This window comes from Bison bison, unplaced genomic scaffold (assembly GCF_000754665.1).
Source record: "Bison bison bison isolate TAMUID 2011002044 unplaced genomic scaffold, Bison_UMD1.0 scf7180017864218, whole genome shotgun sequence".
Taxonomy (NCBI): Eukaryota; Metazoa; Chordata; class Mammalia; order Artiodactyla; family Bovidae; genus Bison; species Bison bison.
In genome coordinates this window covers 5772423-5791778 of record NW_011494790.1, presented here as the reverse complement: position 1 = coordinate 5791778, position 19356 = coordinate 5772423, and the positions used below count along the sequence as shown (strand labels likewise).

Below are 19356 nucleotides of genomic sequence, written 5' to 3'. Positions count from 1 at the left end.
TCGGTTCATCTCTGTGGAGCAGCAGCTGGCCGCTCCCTTGGGATCTCTGTGAGAACACTCTGCTGGCTCCCTTCCCTCTGAGGGGACTGTCCTCCGCATCTCCTTTCCACTTCCTATCTCCATCTCTGCCCTTTCCTTCAAGGGGACATCTTCAGCTCTCCCACAGATTCATCTAGCACATTTCTCATGGTCCTAATGAGGACTTCCAAGCCTATTATTTCTGGTCCAGCCTCCCCAAGGGCCCCAGACCTACAACCCAACTTGGCCTGCCTAGGGGCTCTGTCTTCTCGGCCGCCAAGCCTCGACTGTTCCCAGATGCCTACTCCCGAAGTCTTCCCACCCACATGTATTTCTCATCCTTTAGACCTTCTCTTAAATATCATCTCTTCAAAGACCTTCCCTGACCACATTATCTACAGTAGCCTCCACACTTCTCAGCTCTTGCTTACGCGTCCAGGACACGGCGACCACCACACGGCGCTTGACTTACTTAGATGCTGGCTTATTTCTGAGGCCCACACCCTCTGTCTGGCTCATCTCTCCATCCCTGGCCCAACACAGACCACTGGTTCTGGCTGAATGAGCGAATGGCTGCTCCACAGTACAGCACAGGACAGGTGCTCACTCAATGTGGATGAACTGTCCCCTCTGGGGACACAAGGGGAGACTACAAGTCCCAGCTCTCGTGTCTTATATGTACAGATGAGTCTCCATTTCCCCAAGGTAAAACCCCCAAGGTCACTGTGGTACCCTTCTTCATTCCTCAGAGCCAACAACTCATCAGCTTCTCCCAACTTTATATCCTTAATAGCTCTCAAGGTGTAATCTCACCACATTCTTTGCTCAGGCCTGCAAAACCCTCTGAAAAGGCTACTGCAATAACTTATCCATTGGTTTCGAGGTCTCACTCTCCTTTCTCAGACCTAAGACTCCCCAGTATTGCTCGATGTGCCTCGCCCGCACTGGATAAAGGCCAAGCTCCCGCAAATACCTAGAGCCTCAACTCTCTCCTCAGTCATCGCCCTCTATTCATCCCCTCGTTGTAATGATAGTAACCATAACAAGTTGGGGTTTATTGAAAGTTTTCATATGTGAGTCATTGCGGTCAGCATTTTACATATATGAACATATTTTAATCTTACAACAATCCTATGAAATAAGTAATGTACTTATCCCTATTTTGTAGATAGAGCAACAGAATTCCAAATAAGTTAACTAATTCAATAGACAATATCACAGAATTAAGATTCAAACTTAGGTAAACTGACTTCAGATCCACCCTCTTAACCATTGGGCTCTATTATATAGCCTCTTTAAACTTTATGCTTCAGCAGTACCAAGTTATGCTTCTGGTTCTTTATGCTCCAGCAATACTGAGCTATGTATAATCCCTTGAACTCTGTGTTGCTGAGGCTACCATGCCTTCATACACACCCTTTCTCTTGCTCCTTGGGAAGGCCTTGTCTTTCTGTCTGATAAATGTCAACCTACCCTTCAAAACTTCCACACGATTTTCTGTATGGTACGTCTCTCGGCTCCTGTGTACCTGGTAAATACTTCTTGATCGCCCTGGTCTGCAGTGATTCACCTGCACCGCTTCGCTGATGGCATGCCCCCGACTTTCAGCTTGGAGTCACAGTGCCCAGGCACACAACAGATGCACAATAAATGTGGATTAAACTGGGCTTTCTGACAAAGGGGTAGGCACGGGTTAACCAAGACCTAACATGCCAGGGCAGGAAGGAAGCATATTCTATCCTTCTTAAAGACACATATTCATGCTCAAAACAAAAGAAAAACTCACCAAACACCCCAGATGTTTCTGGAGAGAAGACACAGAGTGCATAAAAGTCCAATGCATTCTGACAACTACAGCAGTGAGTTTAAGATCCCTGAACGTACCTGCTGTTTACTGCAACTGCTAAGTAATGTGAATTCAGCAAAAATAAAGCAAAACCGAAATAACCTTTTACCCCAAGGGTTCTCAGAAAAATACATTTGGAGCCTCGGTCAAAATGACGAACTGAGTCACAAACTACCCAATGGCCTGGGGAGGATTGTACTGACTGACGTGTCCCCGGGGGTTGGAGATTATCATTTAAGCCCAAAGAAAACATGACAGATTTCTTACCATTAAGGTTAAAATTCAAGCATCGTCCAGAGTCACTAGACTTCAACAAAACTAAGGGTGCGCTATAAAACCAAGCAGCAACATTGATAAATAGATGTGACACAGTGTGACATAGAGAAGATAGAAGTCAAAGAGATGTTTGATCCCGCCTCCCTCCAAAGTTTTAATTCAACGAGAAAGGAAAAGATGTTACAAACAAATAGTAACACAAAGCAGGCAAACTAATTCCCATTCTAAGCTGTCAGGGGATCCTCCAGTGAATGGAGAATCCAAAGATCTATGAAATTCACAGCCTCTAAAAAGCGCAATTCTTACTTCAGTTTAAAACAACACATTTTGGTTGAAATACCCTGTTTATTCAGCCTAGATTTCTGACCCTCAAAGCAGCAGGTGAATGGCTGTATTAAGACCACCTTGAGGAAATGATGGCACCCCACTCCAGTACTCTTGCCTGGAAAATCCCATGGACGGAGGAGCCTGGTAGGCTGCAGTCCATGGGGCCGATAAGAGTCAGACACGACTGAGCGACTTCACTTTCACTGAGGAAATGAGGGAGGTGGATAGGTAGGCAAAGCCAGTCATAAAAAAGGAACCATTACCAATGGAAATGTGGGGTTTACAGCAAAACAGCAAACAAAGTCAGCTTGCATCCAGACAACTCAGTGTCTGCCACATGCCAGGCAAAAAGCAACGAAGAGGACAAAATATCACCATTGGGACGTAGCACAGGGAAGTTAGGCTTTCAGGGCATCAGGACCCGTTCAAGAGTTCAGGCCTGAGGGTCAGTCTGTAACTGCCTTTCCCCAAGAATTCAGCAGTTATGAGCCAGGCAGAGCTTTGAGCTGGAAGAGAAACCTTAAAAGCATTCCCATGAGAGCTCAAACCAACAACGTAGAGCCACGGTGAATGGCAAAGCAGATGCGATCCGGCAACAACCCAACGGCCCCCATGATGACAATTTCTACCACGATGTAAACTGAGGAGAAGAGCTGGAAACCATTCAGCTTCTCTTTCTTTTGTCTAAGTGGTACCAAACATTCTATCCCGAGGCACTCCAAGATACTCATTCACAGGTTCAAAGCTGGATTTTATTCTTTGATAGATGTAAGAGGCTAATACTGAAGAAAAGGTTATCATGAAGTTCCTTTGGATTACAACGTAATCAGAAGAAACAGCTGAAATAAAATATGCAAGCAAAGGTACAGAGAAGCAGCCAGGCTTGGGCAGGAGAGCTGTTTCAAGGGCTCAGGCACGTCCAGCTGAGGATGAGGGCAAGACATCCTCACCCGGACACTGGGCACACCCTCGGCGAGGCTGGCGAAAGGGTCAGGTAACCTGGGAATGGAGAGGTCCTCTTCAAAGGCAGACTTAGGGGAGCTGATCGTGCGGTAAGAAGCAGGACTAACGTGGGACATAGGGAGAAGGACTGAGAGCAGTTAAGGGTGGTCACAGAAGGGGAAGAGTCGTCCTACAAGCATAGGCTTCGTGTCCTTACACAAGGAAAGAGGACACAGAGCTAGCATTGATCGCCGTATGATAAGAGAAGGCAACAGCCACATACACTGACCCGGAGAGAGGGACACCTGCCCTTCATCTTCCCGAACCTACACAATAAACAGAAAGCAGCTGGGGCCCCGGGAAACCTGTAAGTAGATGTATCTAGAGATGATCTTCAGGATACACATTTCCAAACTCTGTGAATCCTAGAAATCCCCAGTTAACAAACAGGCTGTGACAACCTCTATTCTGAGAAGGGAGGGAAGAAACTCCACCTCTCTCTCTGTATCACAAAACTGAAGGTGCGGGCCCATGACTTGGGGAATGGACACAGCCCTCCCACACTCTCATCTGGCTGGGAAGAACCCAAGTTTCTTTAGAACTGAGGCTCTCTGCCAGGGCGAGCTGTCTCAAATGGAGTGTTCCGGGCTGAGTAGGTACTGCCCTAAGGCCGTGGTCGGACCAGCCTGAGAGTCCTTTATGTGTTTGCCTCAATAATACCATCAAACAGGTAGGTATGGGAAGGAAACACTCCAGTTGCTCCTCAGTTTCAGACACACAGGCATGATGCCAGAGCAGACTTCTCTCGCCCAGAAATGGCTCCAGGTGAGAGTAGCAGCTGAATCACAGCCCAGGCTACATCCCTTAGACACGGTTAAGACTCCTGACACACAAGTCACAGGATTTACTGCCATGAGTAGAGGCCTGGTTCCAGTACAGTAGGTATCTCTTCAACTGATCCATTGTTTGGGGGTGTCTGGTGTGTGGACGGCACAGCCTGTACAAAAATGACCAATACCAAAAGAGTCTCTCTCTCTCTCTGAACACTGTAGCAGGATGAGAAAAGCACAGCCATCCTATTCAAAAGGTACAGCTTTAGATCATCACATGGTTTAGTGGTACCAACATGGTTCAAGTGATATGAAAAGGTATGACTTACAAACTGATGCAATCCCTTTCTCTCACACACACATACACACACACACACGTATTTTTCTATATGTACATATGCACGTATAGATAAACAGCATATGTCAGTGTATTCCAGGACACTTCTGAAATTTAAGAAATACCATGAGAGAGGTCAAAAGGAAAAACTGCTAAGTTTTCCAAAGTATCACCTATCTGCACTAACACTGCAAAGAGTTACTGGTACAACCAAAGAGAATGAACCATTTTCCTGTGTTCTTTAAACACTGGAGCACAGAGATTATGAATCTCCAATCTGATAGCCAAGCATCCTGTTTATTTGACTGCACCGTGGCCTCGTGTGTGTTCACGTGTATGTTCAAGGCAAGTTCTGAAGAAAAACAAAGAATCTGTACTTACACAACTCAGAGGGTGTGCCCCTCTAAAACCACAATCATGCCACCTGCCTGTGCTGGACACAAATGCAGAGAGAGGAGGCACGCCTCCTTTAAAATCATTTTCTTTCACCCAACTGTCAGCAGCTAACTCTCAACTGCCTTTTACTTGTGGCTTGAGCTTCACCTTGATTTTAAAAATCTTTTTTCTTTTCACCTACTCTAATAGATATATGTTACAAAATGAAAAGGCCAGTCTTGTACTAGAAATACATGTCAGCAAATCAATTTAAAAAATAAAATGCAAAGTTATGCAGACTTATCTCTTTAAGCAGACAACTTGAAACAGGAAAACTTGAGCTATCTTTGCATTGGACATGTCCATTGTATAAAGGTTAAATATTTAATAGAGCGGAGGGAGCATCTGAAAGGCTCTACACAGAAGCAGAAGCTCCCACAATAGAGTGAATGAAATGGACAAGCGATGAGATCAAAGAGAGTGAGCAAGTATCTCTTCCAGCTTCCCTGCTCTCCCCACCACTCACAACTCCAGGTCCCGATTCTCCACATTTCAGAAAGAGAATTCCGAAAAACCACATTTATCAGGATGAGCCAGGAAATCCGCAAGGAGGAGGGAACACCTGAGCCAGGGCGCCCCTGGCAGAGTATAAACTTCTCAAACTGTTACCCAATCAACAACACCCCCGTTGCTAAGGGGGGCCCAGGCCATCGGGCAGCCTCTGAAGCCAAAGCATTCATTCCCTCTGCAAGGCAAAAAGGAACCCCCGCGTTTTTACCTTTGTGTTCGCCGAAGCCTGTTCCCACTCCTCAAATGAGGCAAAGTAAAGTTTGAGAGCACAGTCCAAAAATTGGGGTCAGACATATCCATTTCTTTCTCGCTTCAATTCACTGCGGGTTCGAGGCCATAAGACCAAAACGGAGAGGAGAGAAAAAGGAAAGGGGGGGAAAAAAAAGGACAAAAAGATCCCAATTATCTACTCACTCCCTCCAGAGGAAACGTGCTGCGAACTGTGTGATCTCAAGAACAACTTGGTGCGTGAGTGAGAAGTACCCGTCCTAGCCTTTAATTAACACACAGCCATTTCTCCAAGGTTCAAAAACTTATTTCCTCTTGGGTTTGCCCTCTCCTGGTCAGCCTCGGCCAGCTATAAACAGTAATTACACGAGTTTGGCCGTGTGTTCGGCTCAAAATGCTGTCTGTGTGTGATTCAGTCCAAGGTACTTTGTCATCTGTTTGGCAGATACCATTTGCAGCTCCTGCGGGGGGGTGGGGATGGGGAGGGGTGACGACTATTTTAAGTCTTTGGTTCCGGGAGCGCTGGTTGCTTATCAGCAAAACCATTCAACATCCGAACATGCCCAGTGCTGAGTTTCCTCTCGGTATCTACATACAAGGAAAGGAATGTAAATGGAAAAAGCTCCTCTTTTTCACCCCTCCTCAAAAAAAAAGAAAAAAGGGAAACTTAAAAGCACTTTAAGAAAGCTGGCCTGTTGGCGGACTCCAGCCGGACACCTTTGTGCAGCCTCCGCGGGAAGGGGCCAGGCGGAGGGGACCGGTCCCAGTGCAGACACTCCCCTGAGGAGCGGGGCCTCATGGGAAAGGCGGCAGGCGAGACCGGAGCGTGAGCCCCCCCAGCATCTCCTGCTGCCCCCGCGTCCCCAGCCCCTCAGCCGTCACGGGTCCTCCCCTCTACATAAATAAACCCAGCGCAATCCGGAACCGGGTGGAGAATGCTGCGCACACCTGGAGGCTGGTCCGTGATTCACCGCAGACTGGATCATCAGGAAAACGCTCCGAGGAAGTCAGTAATGACTCTTTGCCAAGAGACGCTGTTGGTTGCGTAGAAAAAGCACGCCAAGGGGATGCCACACTCACCTAAAACCTCAGTAAATTGAATTTACGAGTTTACATCCGTTTGATGAACTGCCTCAATGCACACATGTGTGGCTTCACGCAGTCTCGGGACTGCTCAACCACTACTTGTGAAGACACTGCCTGGCATTCAGTAAACCAATGCCAGAATCATTTTCCTGCCAGGAATGTTAAGAGTTTGAAAGGAAGGAATGAAGGGGAGGTTGGATCAGTGTTGTTATTCATTTCCAAGAAAGCCACAGTATTCAAATTACTCCCCAAATCCACCAATGGTTACGATTTTCTTATATAAAGAAAACATTAGAATTTAAATTATCTGCCTCAAATCTGGTGTAATATGGCAAGAAATACCATTTTTTTTTTAATGTCTAAGAAAAAATTACACTTAAAAAGATGGTTTACTTCATCCAGTAAATATTGAAACAAACTTGCTTACAGAAATATATGTTGTTGTTCAGTCTCTAATTCATGTCCAACTCTTAGAAAGGTGAAGAAAAAGGCCATGGGGGTGGTCAGCTGACAAGGGAGCCGGGTGAACAAAACAGGAGTCTGGTTTAGGATGTATTCTTTATCTAATTCTGGTTACCCACAGATATATTATCACCCCAAGAACTCTTAAGAATTTCTGATAATTCTCCTCCAGGGCTTTCTTACGTATTATCTCCTCAAACTCTTAGGGCCTCCTCAGATCCTTGAAATCTATAACAGGAGACAAAGACGACAATATTTTCTCAATTTTATGTGGCAAAATACACTTCATCAGATACTTAGGAACTTGGTCCAATATATTTTGCCCCATACTAAGTCATATCTTCTTTTAAAAAATGGTTTTAAATATTCAAAAAAGTATCTTTTAAAGGCTTACACAGAGATGGTACCATACTCCAGAGCAGTTTCCCAGCCTCACCACTACTGACACTTTAGGCTGATTTTTTTGTCTGGGGGGCTGTCCTGTACACGGGAGGGCATTTAGCAGCCTCCTTGATTGCTGCCCACTACATAGCAGCTGTGATGTCCAATGATACCTGCAGACATTGCCATAACTTCCTTGGACGACAAAATGGCTCCTGGTTGAGAACCACCACTCTAGATAAAAGCTTTCTCTAATAAAGTAGTATAGAATATTCATTAAAAGCAAAATTTCTGGGTTTGAATTCTGGATCCAACACTTAACTATGACCCTAAGCAAGTCAGTTAATGTCTGCCCACTTTCCCTGTTTGTATGGGGTCCATGACAGGACCAAGCTCTAAGAGGTTCACACACATAAATGAGAGGACATACATAAAGCCCTTCAATGCAGTGTCTAGAACACAATGCACATAAATATTGGCAATTTGCAGAAGCCAAAAGAATATCATGCTGGAGAGATGCAAGCCTGGAGCAGAGGGCATACCACAGCATACTCTCTGCTTTCATGGTGCTCTGAACATGCTTCTACAGGGGGTGCTGGTCACACTGTATTACAATTGACTGTTTACTGCTGTCTTTCCTATTAGTCTGTGAGCTTCCTCAAGGCTAACGTCATGTTTTATTGATCTCTGTATTTCTACAGTCTGACAGTTCCTGATTTATATAAGCATTCAAGACATGCTTTTTGAATGGGGATACTTCAGATGTTCAGGTATCTATTCTTTCTCTTAAGATGCCCTGAAATTTATCAGTTTTAGCAGGTCTATTGATTTACTCAAAGAATCTTGAATTTTAAAGAAGCCCATGAGGATATTTTTAAATTCTAAAGACTTTCTCATATTGACTCATTTTTATCTATATTCTGTAACTGGAAACAGTAGTTAGGGTAACATTCTTCGGGTCTTAACATGGCTCTAAGAAATGTAACAATCAAATCCAGGGTAAACTCTCTTTGAATCCTACCTCCCACCCCATGCCCAGAGATAAGCCCCCAAAATGTTCTGTGCTCCCTTTTTAGGTATCCGGGTAACTACACATCAGAGGCTGCCCAGGGAAGAACAATGAGGCTGGTGAAAGGGGACTTGAAACTGTGCTATATAAATTATGGAGTTGAAGGACCCTGATGCATGTGGAAAAGACTTAAGAAACTAGCAACAGTTGTCCTTGAATACTGAGATCATTACCATTTGGAAGTATCTTCAAGTGCAAAGATGAAAAAGGCTGAAACAAGGACTTGCTGTGTGGGTGTTAGAGGAGAGGCAAACTGAAGGAGAGGCAGTGGGTGAGAGTCAAATTCGAAATGGCTCAATGCTGGGGCAACTCTGTGCCACCAGCTCTCATATCCGCCATGGTCCTTCCAGAAAAGTCTGTGCATGTGGGCAACACCACAAAGATGACAGCAATAAGTTGGATAAATCAGTGATTTAAAACATGAATTTCTTCCCTTGACTGATGGACACACATTCTGGTCTGTGGGCAGCAGATGTCGTAACTCTCTCCACCTTGTACATTTCGGGCACTCCACCATGCAGATTCTCAAAGGAATAGGTAAAGACCTGAATATTTTTAATGTTTACTTTAAATGTTGAAAGTATACTTTAATGTTTTTTGCACTTCAAAGTCTTCGAGAATTGGGGTTGTATCCAAGATGAAAAGTAAAAATTGGTAAAGTGTGTGAAGAGCCAGAAATGAACTAGTTACTACAGTGAAAGTGGCTAATGTATTCCCACACTCCTTTAAGAGTGGGAGTAGGTGTGACACTGAAGTGTAGCTTGTCTCCGAACCTGTTTGACTTGATTTGGGAACCTATGATTCAGAAGGTAATGCAGTCAGCAAATACAAGAGTTAAAATTGTCAGAACTACTGACATTTTTATTCAGACAAAATAATTACATGTGTAGAAACTAAAGTATACTTTAGTTGCAAAGGCAGTCAAACTCTGGCTACAGAACTAAGAAGAAACTGAGATTATTGGAAATTCTTTAAGACTACAGCTGGTCTATGGTCCCTATATTCAGTAAGATTTTCTACTTATTGCACAATAACTAAGCCCATACAGCCGTGGACAAGCTTTGTGATTCAGAATACTCATTCATTTAATCAAGTGGATATTATCAGTCATTGTTTTTATGAGAAAGGTGAATGAAATTGAAAAATAAGCTTGTCATGCTCCTGAAATGCTAGTTTAAGATGAAGTAAGTATTTAAAGAAGGGTCAAATTCTTCACTATTCACCTTCTCCTAATATAAAAAAGTCCAGATCCTTTTCGCAGACTTAATTCTTCTGTCTAAACCCCACCCTCTGACCCATGTTCATTCAGTTGGGTTTCCACCACTTTACATAGAACAGCATTAAGGCTACTATCCCTGGGACTTCACCTTGAACTTAGACCCTACAGAAGATTGAGTTTTCTAGTGTAGGTGTGAGGCTAGGAAGCTGTTAGCTCCCCAGCCTGTCACCCTTGCCACAAGGCCATGTCCAGTGAAAAGACACCAAGGCAAGTGGAGCTCCTAATGAGTTTCCAAATGTATTCTGATCTTGGCCTGGTCTGGGAATTCTGCAACACATTAACTTTGATCTCTATCCAATGTTAGCATCAGAGTACCCAGAGTGACTGCATCCCCAAGACTGTCCATACCTACAGGTGTACTTTGGTCATCTTCTAAATGCTGTCTTGAAGAGTTTGAGTCTAAGAGTATGAAGAGCAAATTGGCCATCCTGAATGAGCCATCCTTATAATCACTGTACCTCTTAAGAAAAAAATTAAAAACTGGGCCAGAAATGTGAAGAAAGTTGAATCAATGGGAACGAGTTGTAAGAAAGCTCTTCTAGAGCTACTAAGTAAAGGTTTTTGCTTCCATTGCTAAAATATGAAGGAGGATAAAAGGATCAATGAAAATTAACTTGTAAGGATAGATTTGAATGCTGCAAAGCCACAAGATGAATAATAATCGGGGTTACATAGTGCCAGGAATATTAAAAAACATGTTTAAACAATATCACAAGGTAAGAGAGATTCAGATTTCTAAAAGGAATAGATAAAACAATAGATAAACCAAATAAAACTGATTTCTCTTTCCTGATAGGTTAAGTAGAGAACTACATAATCCCCAAGGGCAGGTCAAAGGATAAGGTTCAGGAGGGGAAAGACAGAAAGACAGGCAGACTGGGAAGAGAATGTGATATTTTCCTCAGGTATTCTCTGGATTCCAGAAGAATTAAAGGCTCAGAAAATGTGGCAAATAACCAATAACTTCACAAAATCAAAGAGGAGAGAACAAATAGACATGGGAAATGAACTTTTCTCCCAAATTAGTGACTCCTTGATTTGTATGAAAGATAAGGAGATTAGAACATGCAGGACCAAAATCACTGATTGTACTCTATGTACCCTATCATCGACTCTCAAGCCAGGGAAGGTTCTGGGAGAAGCCCCATAGTTTAAAGTCCCACTGGAAGAGGAGTTAGGCTGCTAGAAAATGTGTCATCTTTACAGAGCTGGAGAGGTTCATCCTGTAGGAGGGAGACTACTGGGAGAAAACTAGAAAAGAGTGTGTCTCTCCACTCAAAATCACTGGCCTCTAACAGAGCTAAGCAATCCAATTATGGAACTGAGAGTAGTGCTTAGAGATCAAGGCCATCATCTGACAAATAGGAAGGCTAACTCCTTGACTACTTTATGACCAAACTTCTTTGCCACTTACTCCAGACAACCTTCCTGTAAGCCTCCTTACCCCTACTGGGTTAGGTATCCCTCTACTGGGGTCTGCTCCTGAGAGCTCCTGCAGAAAAAGTGTTCCCCCACCATATCAGTATCTGCACGTTTGCAGATGAGTTCCCCTTAGAGTAAGAACTCCATGAGGGCAAGGCTGTATTGCTATCTTTTAATCCCCGATACAACCATTAGAATGAATGTTAAGGGAGAAAGAGGAGAAGGATCTGCTCAGAGTAAGAAAGATACTTGATAGCAACGTTAGGTCTAGAATCCTGATATTGTGAAGATTGACCCCATCTATGTTTTAAAAAGCCTTTTTTGCCTACTATTCTTTGAATTTCATGAGCCCATAATATTATCCATATATGCTGCGCCTGTTAAGAAGGTCTACTGTCTCAGATTTCAAAATCTCAGAAAAGAGGCCATGCATATGTAGTGGTGAGTTTCCCTGGCGGCTCAGATGGTAAAAATTTGCCTGCAGTGCAGGAAACCTGGGTTTGATCCCTGGGTCCAGAAGATCCTCTGGAGAAGGGAATAGCTACCCACTCCAGTATTCTTGCCTAGAGAATTCAATGGACAGAGAAGCCTGGCTGGCTACACTCCATGGGGTCACAAAGAGCTGGACATGACTAGGTGACTAACATATATGTGGTTGTATATATGTGGACACATGTAAATATGTGTGTAACTAGTTTGTATGAAATGCAAAATGCTTTTTGAGTAACAGTGAACCTTAGATACTAATCATTGCACGAGACTGTCAGTCTGGAGTTAACTTCAAGGACACAGTGTTTCTTGATCCAGAAGCTTGGTCTAAGGTACATCATTTCTCATCCAGCTCCTAAGCATGAATTACAGTGCAATTATAAGAAGTGTCAATTAAGTGGGTCACTGTGGTTATATTTAGCCCTTTAGTAGCTGACACTAAGACCTTTCTGTAGTATAAGATTAAGGTTAATTTATCGGGTCTTCTTTTCTTGAACATTTTTCCAGGTCAGACATCTAAAGTTATGGAAAATTATCCCATTAACATCAGAGATAAGAATTTCCCATTCAAGTACCATATAGGGAGCATATACAGACAGAGGTAGAAACCATAAACTTCTGAGGCAATCAGAATTTTGTTCCATTGTTAAAGTTGACTCAAATTATTCCACAAATGAGAGGATAGTATGTCAGTGAAGATACAGAATTTTAAAGAAATATTAATTCATCAGAGAATAAATATGGTGTTAAGCATAAAAAGTGGTAACCTCTTCACTTTTCATAAATCATAGAAATGCAATTAAAACATCAATCAGATACTTTTTACCAGTTTAACGGGAAAAGACTAAAAAAAGATAATAGTGAATGCTGGTGAGAGCACAAGGAGATAAATATGCTTTACCAACTTTCTGGAAAGTAATCTGGAGATTGAAAAAGCACACGCTACACATATGCATGTGCATTTATATGTGCACATATACACAGATACACATAAATGTACATTGTGTATATAGGCACATAAATGATATGCACACATATATTTGAACTAATTCCACATCTAAAAATTATACAAATAAAATTGAACACACAAAAATCTATGCATATGAAAATTAATCTTAGAATCCCTCATAATAGTACAACATTGGAAAAAACCCAAAGGTACAAGACAAGGGCAACTGTTAATAAATATTGAAACAGTCATAAAATGAAATACTATAAGCCAATAATGACCACTGTGGTAGAAAGAGTAATGCCTTCCAAAGATAGAAAGTTCTAATTCCTTAATCTATGAATATGTTACCTTAATAGAAATTTTGCAGATGTGATTAAATTAAGGATATTGCAACAAGGAGATTATCCTATATTATCCAGGTGGGCCCTAAATGTAATCACACATGTCTTATAAAAGAGAGGCAGGAGATTTGATTACAGAAGAATGTAATTTGACACTGAAGCTAGATGCTATGTTGATAGTTTTGAAGACAGAGGAAGGAGCAAAGGAAACAAGGAATTCAGTTCCAGTATCTGGAAAAGGCACAGAAGCGAATTGACCTCCTTGTTTCTAGAGGGATCTCAGCCCTCCTAACACCTTGATTTCAGCCTAGTGAAAGTGATTTTAGACTTACGATCTACAGAATTCTAAGAGAATAAATATATGTTGTCCTAAGCCACTTTGTTGGAATTTGTCACAATGGCCATAGGAAACTAAAACAATGCTTTTTAAAAATATGTAACAAATAGGAAATGTTCTTGAAATAGGTCTATTTTAAAAAAGGAAAAAACAAGAGTTCTATGAGCTAAGTTATTTACAACATAGTAAGTATGAATGTACATGAATAAAAGAGATGGAAATAAAGCATTTTTAGTGAACACTTATGAGTATGGGATTATGGTTGATTTTATTCCTCTTTATACTGTTTAGTAAAAATGTATATTATTTTTTAATTGCCATTTTTAATAGCAACTGAAAGTTCAAGTTACTGAGAATTTACAAATATTTTGAGGTTTTACAAATTTAAGAAACACACACTTTCACTCTGAAATTTCATAAAATTTGATTGCTATTTTTGATGAACAAAATTAATGCATTATGTAAAAGCTCTACAAGCCTTATAAATACATACCAAAATTGCTCTTAAAAAAAAGAATAATAAATAAAAATGAAAAATATCTCTTTTCCATATATAAATTCTTACCTATCTATGGCAACTGGGAAAATGGGTATTTGCAAAGCTGACTGGGTTATAAATCCATACAGAGCTTTGTTTTGGGTTGAATATATATGTTATTACTTGCAGATCCGTCAGGCTGTGCATTTTATGTGAACAGTTTTGAATTCCAGACCTGCTTCACTCCACTGGGCTGTAGATAAAGCTTTCTTTCATGGCTCAGAAAAATCATATACTCTTGAAAGCAAGCTCAGTTTTAATATTAGCCAAATATGTGTGCCATAAAAAATGATGTTCATAATTTCGAAGAATTATATTAGCTATAATTTGGGATCACCTCTCGCCAACACATACAAACATTATTTTTAATGAGGCTTAGATAATTCAGATTTTACTGTCTTTACTTAGCTAGAGTCTAAAGACTGAAAGGCTACGACCAAGTTTCTAATGCCAACTATGGAAATATTCTTTGAACCAATGTATTGTCATACATGTCATAGAAGACAACCATATTAATGTTCATGGGGATCAACAAACTTTCAAATATAAGTTATTCTGGTTAATAAGAGCTATAACAAAAACCCATCATGTCATCCATTATAGTGATAGATGAGAGACAGGTGAACATCTATCAACATGAAACAAGAATTATCTCTACCAGCGACTCTTAGAACATAGACTTCTAAAGAATGTTAATATATCAAGGTTAAAGAGAAGTAAGGCCAGATGACATGTACACGGCAGATATAGAAAATTAAAGAGGAAAGAGCAAGCCCCACTTAAAATGGCAGAAAAATACACTAGTTTGGAAAATTAGAAAATGGGGAAAAAGTATGTATACATATAATTCATTCACGTTCTTGCACAGCAGAAACAGCATTGTAAAGCAAATATGCATATGTGTGTGCTCAGTCCCATCAGTCATGTCTGACTCTTTGCTACCCCATGGACTGTAGCCTGCCAGGCTCTTCTGTCCATGGGATTCTCCAGGCAAGAATACTAGAGTGAGTTGCCATGCCCATCTCCAGGTGATCTTCCTGACTCAGGGATTCACCTGTGTTTTCCTGCCTCTCCTGCATTGCGGGTAGAGTCTTTACTCACTGAGCCACCTGGGAACCTGTTAAGCAATTATACTCCAACCAAAAAACTAATTAAAAAAAAGAAAATGGGAGAAAAATAAATTGGGAAAGTTTTACTATATATAAAGTGATGAAGAATAATAGATGTTTCTGTTTTCTCCCTACTGGCCCCACCCTGGTCGTGCCCTCCGTTACTTCCTGCCTGGATTAATACCCTTCTCTCCCTGCTCCCCCTCCAAATTATTCTTCCAAAACTGCGCAGCTCCAGTGGACGCACACAATCATTTCACTCCCTGTGCAACAAGGTTCAACGGCTCCCCACTCATGTCGTAACATTTCTTCAAGTCTGGTTCCTGTGCTACCTACCATCCTTGAATTACCTAGAGAGCTTGTTAGAAATGCACATTCATGGAGGCACCTTCAAACCCACTGATGCAGGATTTCAGAACGTGAAGCCCAGGAATGTGCCCAGGGGATTCTCACATACACTGAAGTTTTAGAGGTTCTTCCTAAGAAAATCAAAACCTCTTTAAATGGAAGCCTTTATGGTGCAGTCTCTTGTCATCTCTTCTGCCTCGTCCTTTGGTGTGTGCCTCTTCATGGTTTATGCTCCAATAAGACTAAAATATGTACCTGTCAGAAAGATTGAATTACTTTAAGCTCCCCAGACACAGTAGCTCTGCCATACCTCATTGCCTGGGCACATCCTGTTCCCTGTTTCTAGAGTTTCCTCCTCTGCCTGGAAAACTTGTGCTCATCTTTCAAGTGTGAGCTCTAAGGTCACCTCTCCAGCACAGCCTGCCTAACTTTCTCCAGCCGGCCTAAGTGTTTTTCCTCCTGAATCGCCAATGGATTTTTATGCATATACATGCCTCTTTTACATCATTCATTCCACTGTGCACCATTGTCTGTGTATGTAGGTCCAACTCTCCACTAGGCTTTAAGCTCTCCGAGTACAAGGTCAGTTTCTATTCATCTGTGTATAACTCAAAGTACACATTAGGTATTCAGAAGAATGTGTGAATGCATATATATTATTTTCTATAGTTAGCTTAAAAAAAAAACACTAAACTTGATTATTTTTCTTTTTCCCTAATAAAAAGCTCATCGGCTTCTACCCACAAGCACTAGAGGATGCTTATAAAACAATCTTGGTTTTTGTCAACTTGTTGGATGTTTTTTTTTAATTCACTGCCATCATTGACAGCCTTCATGATGATTAATGAAAAGAACAATAGAAATTTAAATCTCTGATTTTTAGACAGATTTTTAAAACTCATTAACAAATGAATCGAAAAACACTAGTAGCTTTTTCAGTTCAGTTCAGTCGCTCAGTCATGTCTGACTCTGCAACCCTGTGGACTGCAGTACACCAGGCCTCCCTGTCCATCACCAACTCCCAGAGGTCACTCACACTCATGTCCATCAAGTCGGTGATGCCATCTAACCATCTCATCCTCTGTCATCCCCTTCTCCTCCCACCTTCAATCTTTCCCAGCATCAGGGTCTTTTCCAATGAGTCAGTTCTTTGCATCAGGTGGCCAAAGTACTGGAGTTTCAGCTTCAGCATCAGTCCTTCCAATGAACATTCAGGACTGATCTCCTTTAGGATGGACTGGTTGGATCTCCTTGCAGTCCAAGGGACTCTCAAGAGTCTTCTCCAAAACCACAGTTCAAAAGCATCAATTCTTCAGTGCTCAGCTTTCTTTATAGTCCAACTCTTACATCCATACATGACTACTGCAAAAACCATAGCTTTGATTAGATGGACCTTTATTAGAAAAGTGATGTCTCTGCTTTTTCATATACTGTCTAGGTTGCTCATAACTTTTCTTGCAAGGAGTAAGCGTCTTTTAATTTCATGGCTGCAATCACCATCTGCAGTGATTTTGGAGCCCAAAAAATTAAAGTCTGTCCAACAAGTAAAAAGTAGCTTTTTACTTCACAACAAATACAGCTGAAGTAAGGAGTTACTTTGTCCTGCTTGAAAAAAGTTATTAAAAACTGGAACTTGGGCAGGGTGACCTTCACCTGAGGCCAGAAACTCAGTCTTACTGGGGACATGATCAGCATAAACAACCCACCACTGTGATCAGAGAAGAACTGAGAGTGCCACAGCATAATGCTCATGATGAGCAGCCTGCCGATGACCACTGCACAGCCTGGGACTCCAGCTCAGCTATGTCAACTTCTGCAGCCAATCCGGCCGTCCGGTTTAGGAGGACCTGGAAGGGTGAACGGACACATCTGTGCAACATCTGACCATCGCCTCCTCCGTCCATCTCCCATCCTTGCACCTCTCTTCCTCTTTGGCAAATACTCACCCCTACATCTCAGTCCCTCTTCTTCCACAGTCAACCAGTCCCTTCTGAGAGTTTAGCTAAGAAGAAATGTTTCAGTTGATGTTTTAGTGTGGAAGATGTGACTATTTAGTTGGGTTTACACGTATAGGTGATTTATAACATTTTAGGTGTATAGCAAAGTGAATCAGTTATACAGACGTGTGTGTGTGTGTGTGTGTGTGTGTGTATTCCTTTTCAGGTTTTTTTCCATCACAGGTTATTATAAGATATTCAATATAGTTCCCTGAGCTATACAGTATGTCCTTGCTGTTTACCTAGTTTATATATCATAGTATATATCTGTTAATCCCAAATTCTTAATTTCTCTCTCCCCTGTCCTTTCCCCTGGGGTAACCTTAAGTTTTTTTCCTATGTCTGTGGGTCTGTTTCTGTTTTTCATTTTTATCATTTTTTTAGATTTCACATATAAGTGATATCATATGATATCTGTCTTTCTCTGACTTACCTCACTTAGTATGATAATCTCTGGGTCCATCCATATTCCTACAAATGGCATTATTTCATTGTTTTTAATGACTAATATTCTATTGTTTGTATATGGAATTCCAGTTGAGCTATTTCAAATCCTGAAAGATGATGCTATGAAAGTGCTGCACTCAATATGCCAGCAAATTTAGAAAACTCAGCAGTGGCCACAGGACTGGAAAAGGGCAGTTTTCATTCCAATCTCAACGAAAGGCAATGCCAAAGAATGCTCAAACTACCACACAATTGCAGTCATCTCACACGCTAGTAAAGTAATGCTTAAAATACTCCAAGCCAGACTTCAGCAATACGTGAACTGTGAACTTCCAGATGTTCAAGATGGTTTTAGAAAAGGCAGAGGAACCAGAAATCAAATTGGCAACATCTGCTGGATCATTGAAAAAGCAAGAGAGTTCCAGAAAAACATCTATTTCTGCTTTATTGACTATGCCAAAGCCTTTGACTGTGTGGATCACAATAAACTGGAAAATTCTGAAAGAGATGGGAATACCAGACCACCTGACCTGCCTCTTGAGAAACCTGTATGCAGGTCAGGAAGCAATAGTTAGAACTGGACATGGAACAACAGATTGGTTCCCAATTGGGAAAGGAGTATGCCAAGGCTGTATATTGTCACCCTGCTTATTTAACTTATATGCAGAGTACATCATGAGAAATGCTGGGCTGGAGGAAGGACAAGCTGGAATCAAGATTGCTGGGAGAAATATCAATAACCTCAGATATGCAGATGACACCACCCTTACGGCAGAAAGTGAAGAGGAACTAAAGAGCCTCTTGATGAAGGTGAAAGAGGAGAGTGAAAAAGTTGGCTTAAAACTCAACATTCAGAAAACGAAGATCATGGCATTCAGTCTCATCAGTTCATGGCAGATAGATGGGGAAACAGTGGAAACAGTGTCAGAGCTTGTTTTTCTGGGCTCCAAAATCACTGCAGATGGTGATTGCAGCATGAAATTAAAAGACGCTTACTCCTTGGAAGGAAAATTATGACCAACCTAGACAGCATATTAAAAGGCAGAGACATTCCTTTGCCAACAAAGGTCCATGTAGTCAAGGCTATGGTTTTTCCAGTGGTCATGTAGATGTGAGAGTTGGACTGTGAAGAAAGCTGAGGGAAGAGAATTGATGCTTTTGAACTGTGGTGTTGGAGAATACTCTTGAGAGTCCCTTGGACTGCAAGGAGATCCAACCAGTCCATCCTAAAGGAGATCAGTCCTGGGTGTTCATTGGAAGGACTGATGTTGAAGCTGAAACTCCAATACTTTGGCCACCTGATGCGAAGAGCTGACTCACTGGAAAAGACCCTGACACTGGGAAAGATTG

At 41.7% G+C, this 19356-nt stretch overlaps 1 protein-coding gene across 9 annotated transcripts in view; it reads right to left on the bottom strand.

The window, feature by feature from the left end:
- Window positions 1–19356, bottom strand: part of MAST4 (microtubule associated serine/threonine kinase family member 4) — a 619799-nt gene that overhangs the window by 174214 nt on the left and 426229 nt on the right. Inside the window, exon 1 of one of the 9 annotated variants that reach the window (XM_010845558.1) lies at window positions 6698–11920. The exons of 6 other annotated variants lie outside the window; for them this stretch is intronic. In XM_010845558.1, coding sequence (XP_010843860.1) covers window positions 6698–6735 — 38 coding nt within the window. In that variant the 5' untranslated portion in view covers window positions 6736–11920. Of the gene's footprint in view, window positions 1–5729; window positions 6635–6697; window positions 11921–19356 lie in introns of those variants that run through there. 2 more of the 9 variants (XM_010845554.1, XM_010845560.1) reach the window with 2 other exon arrangements.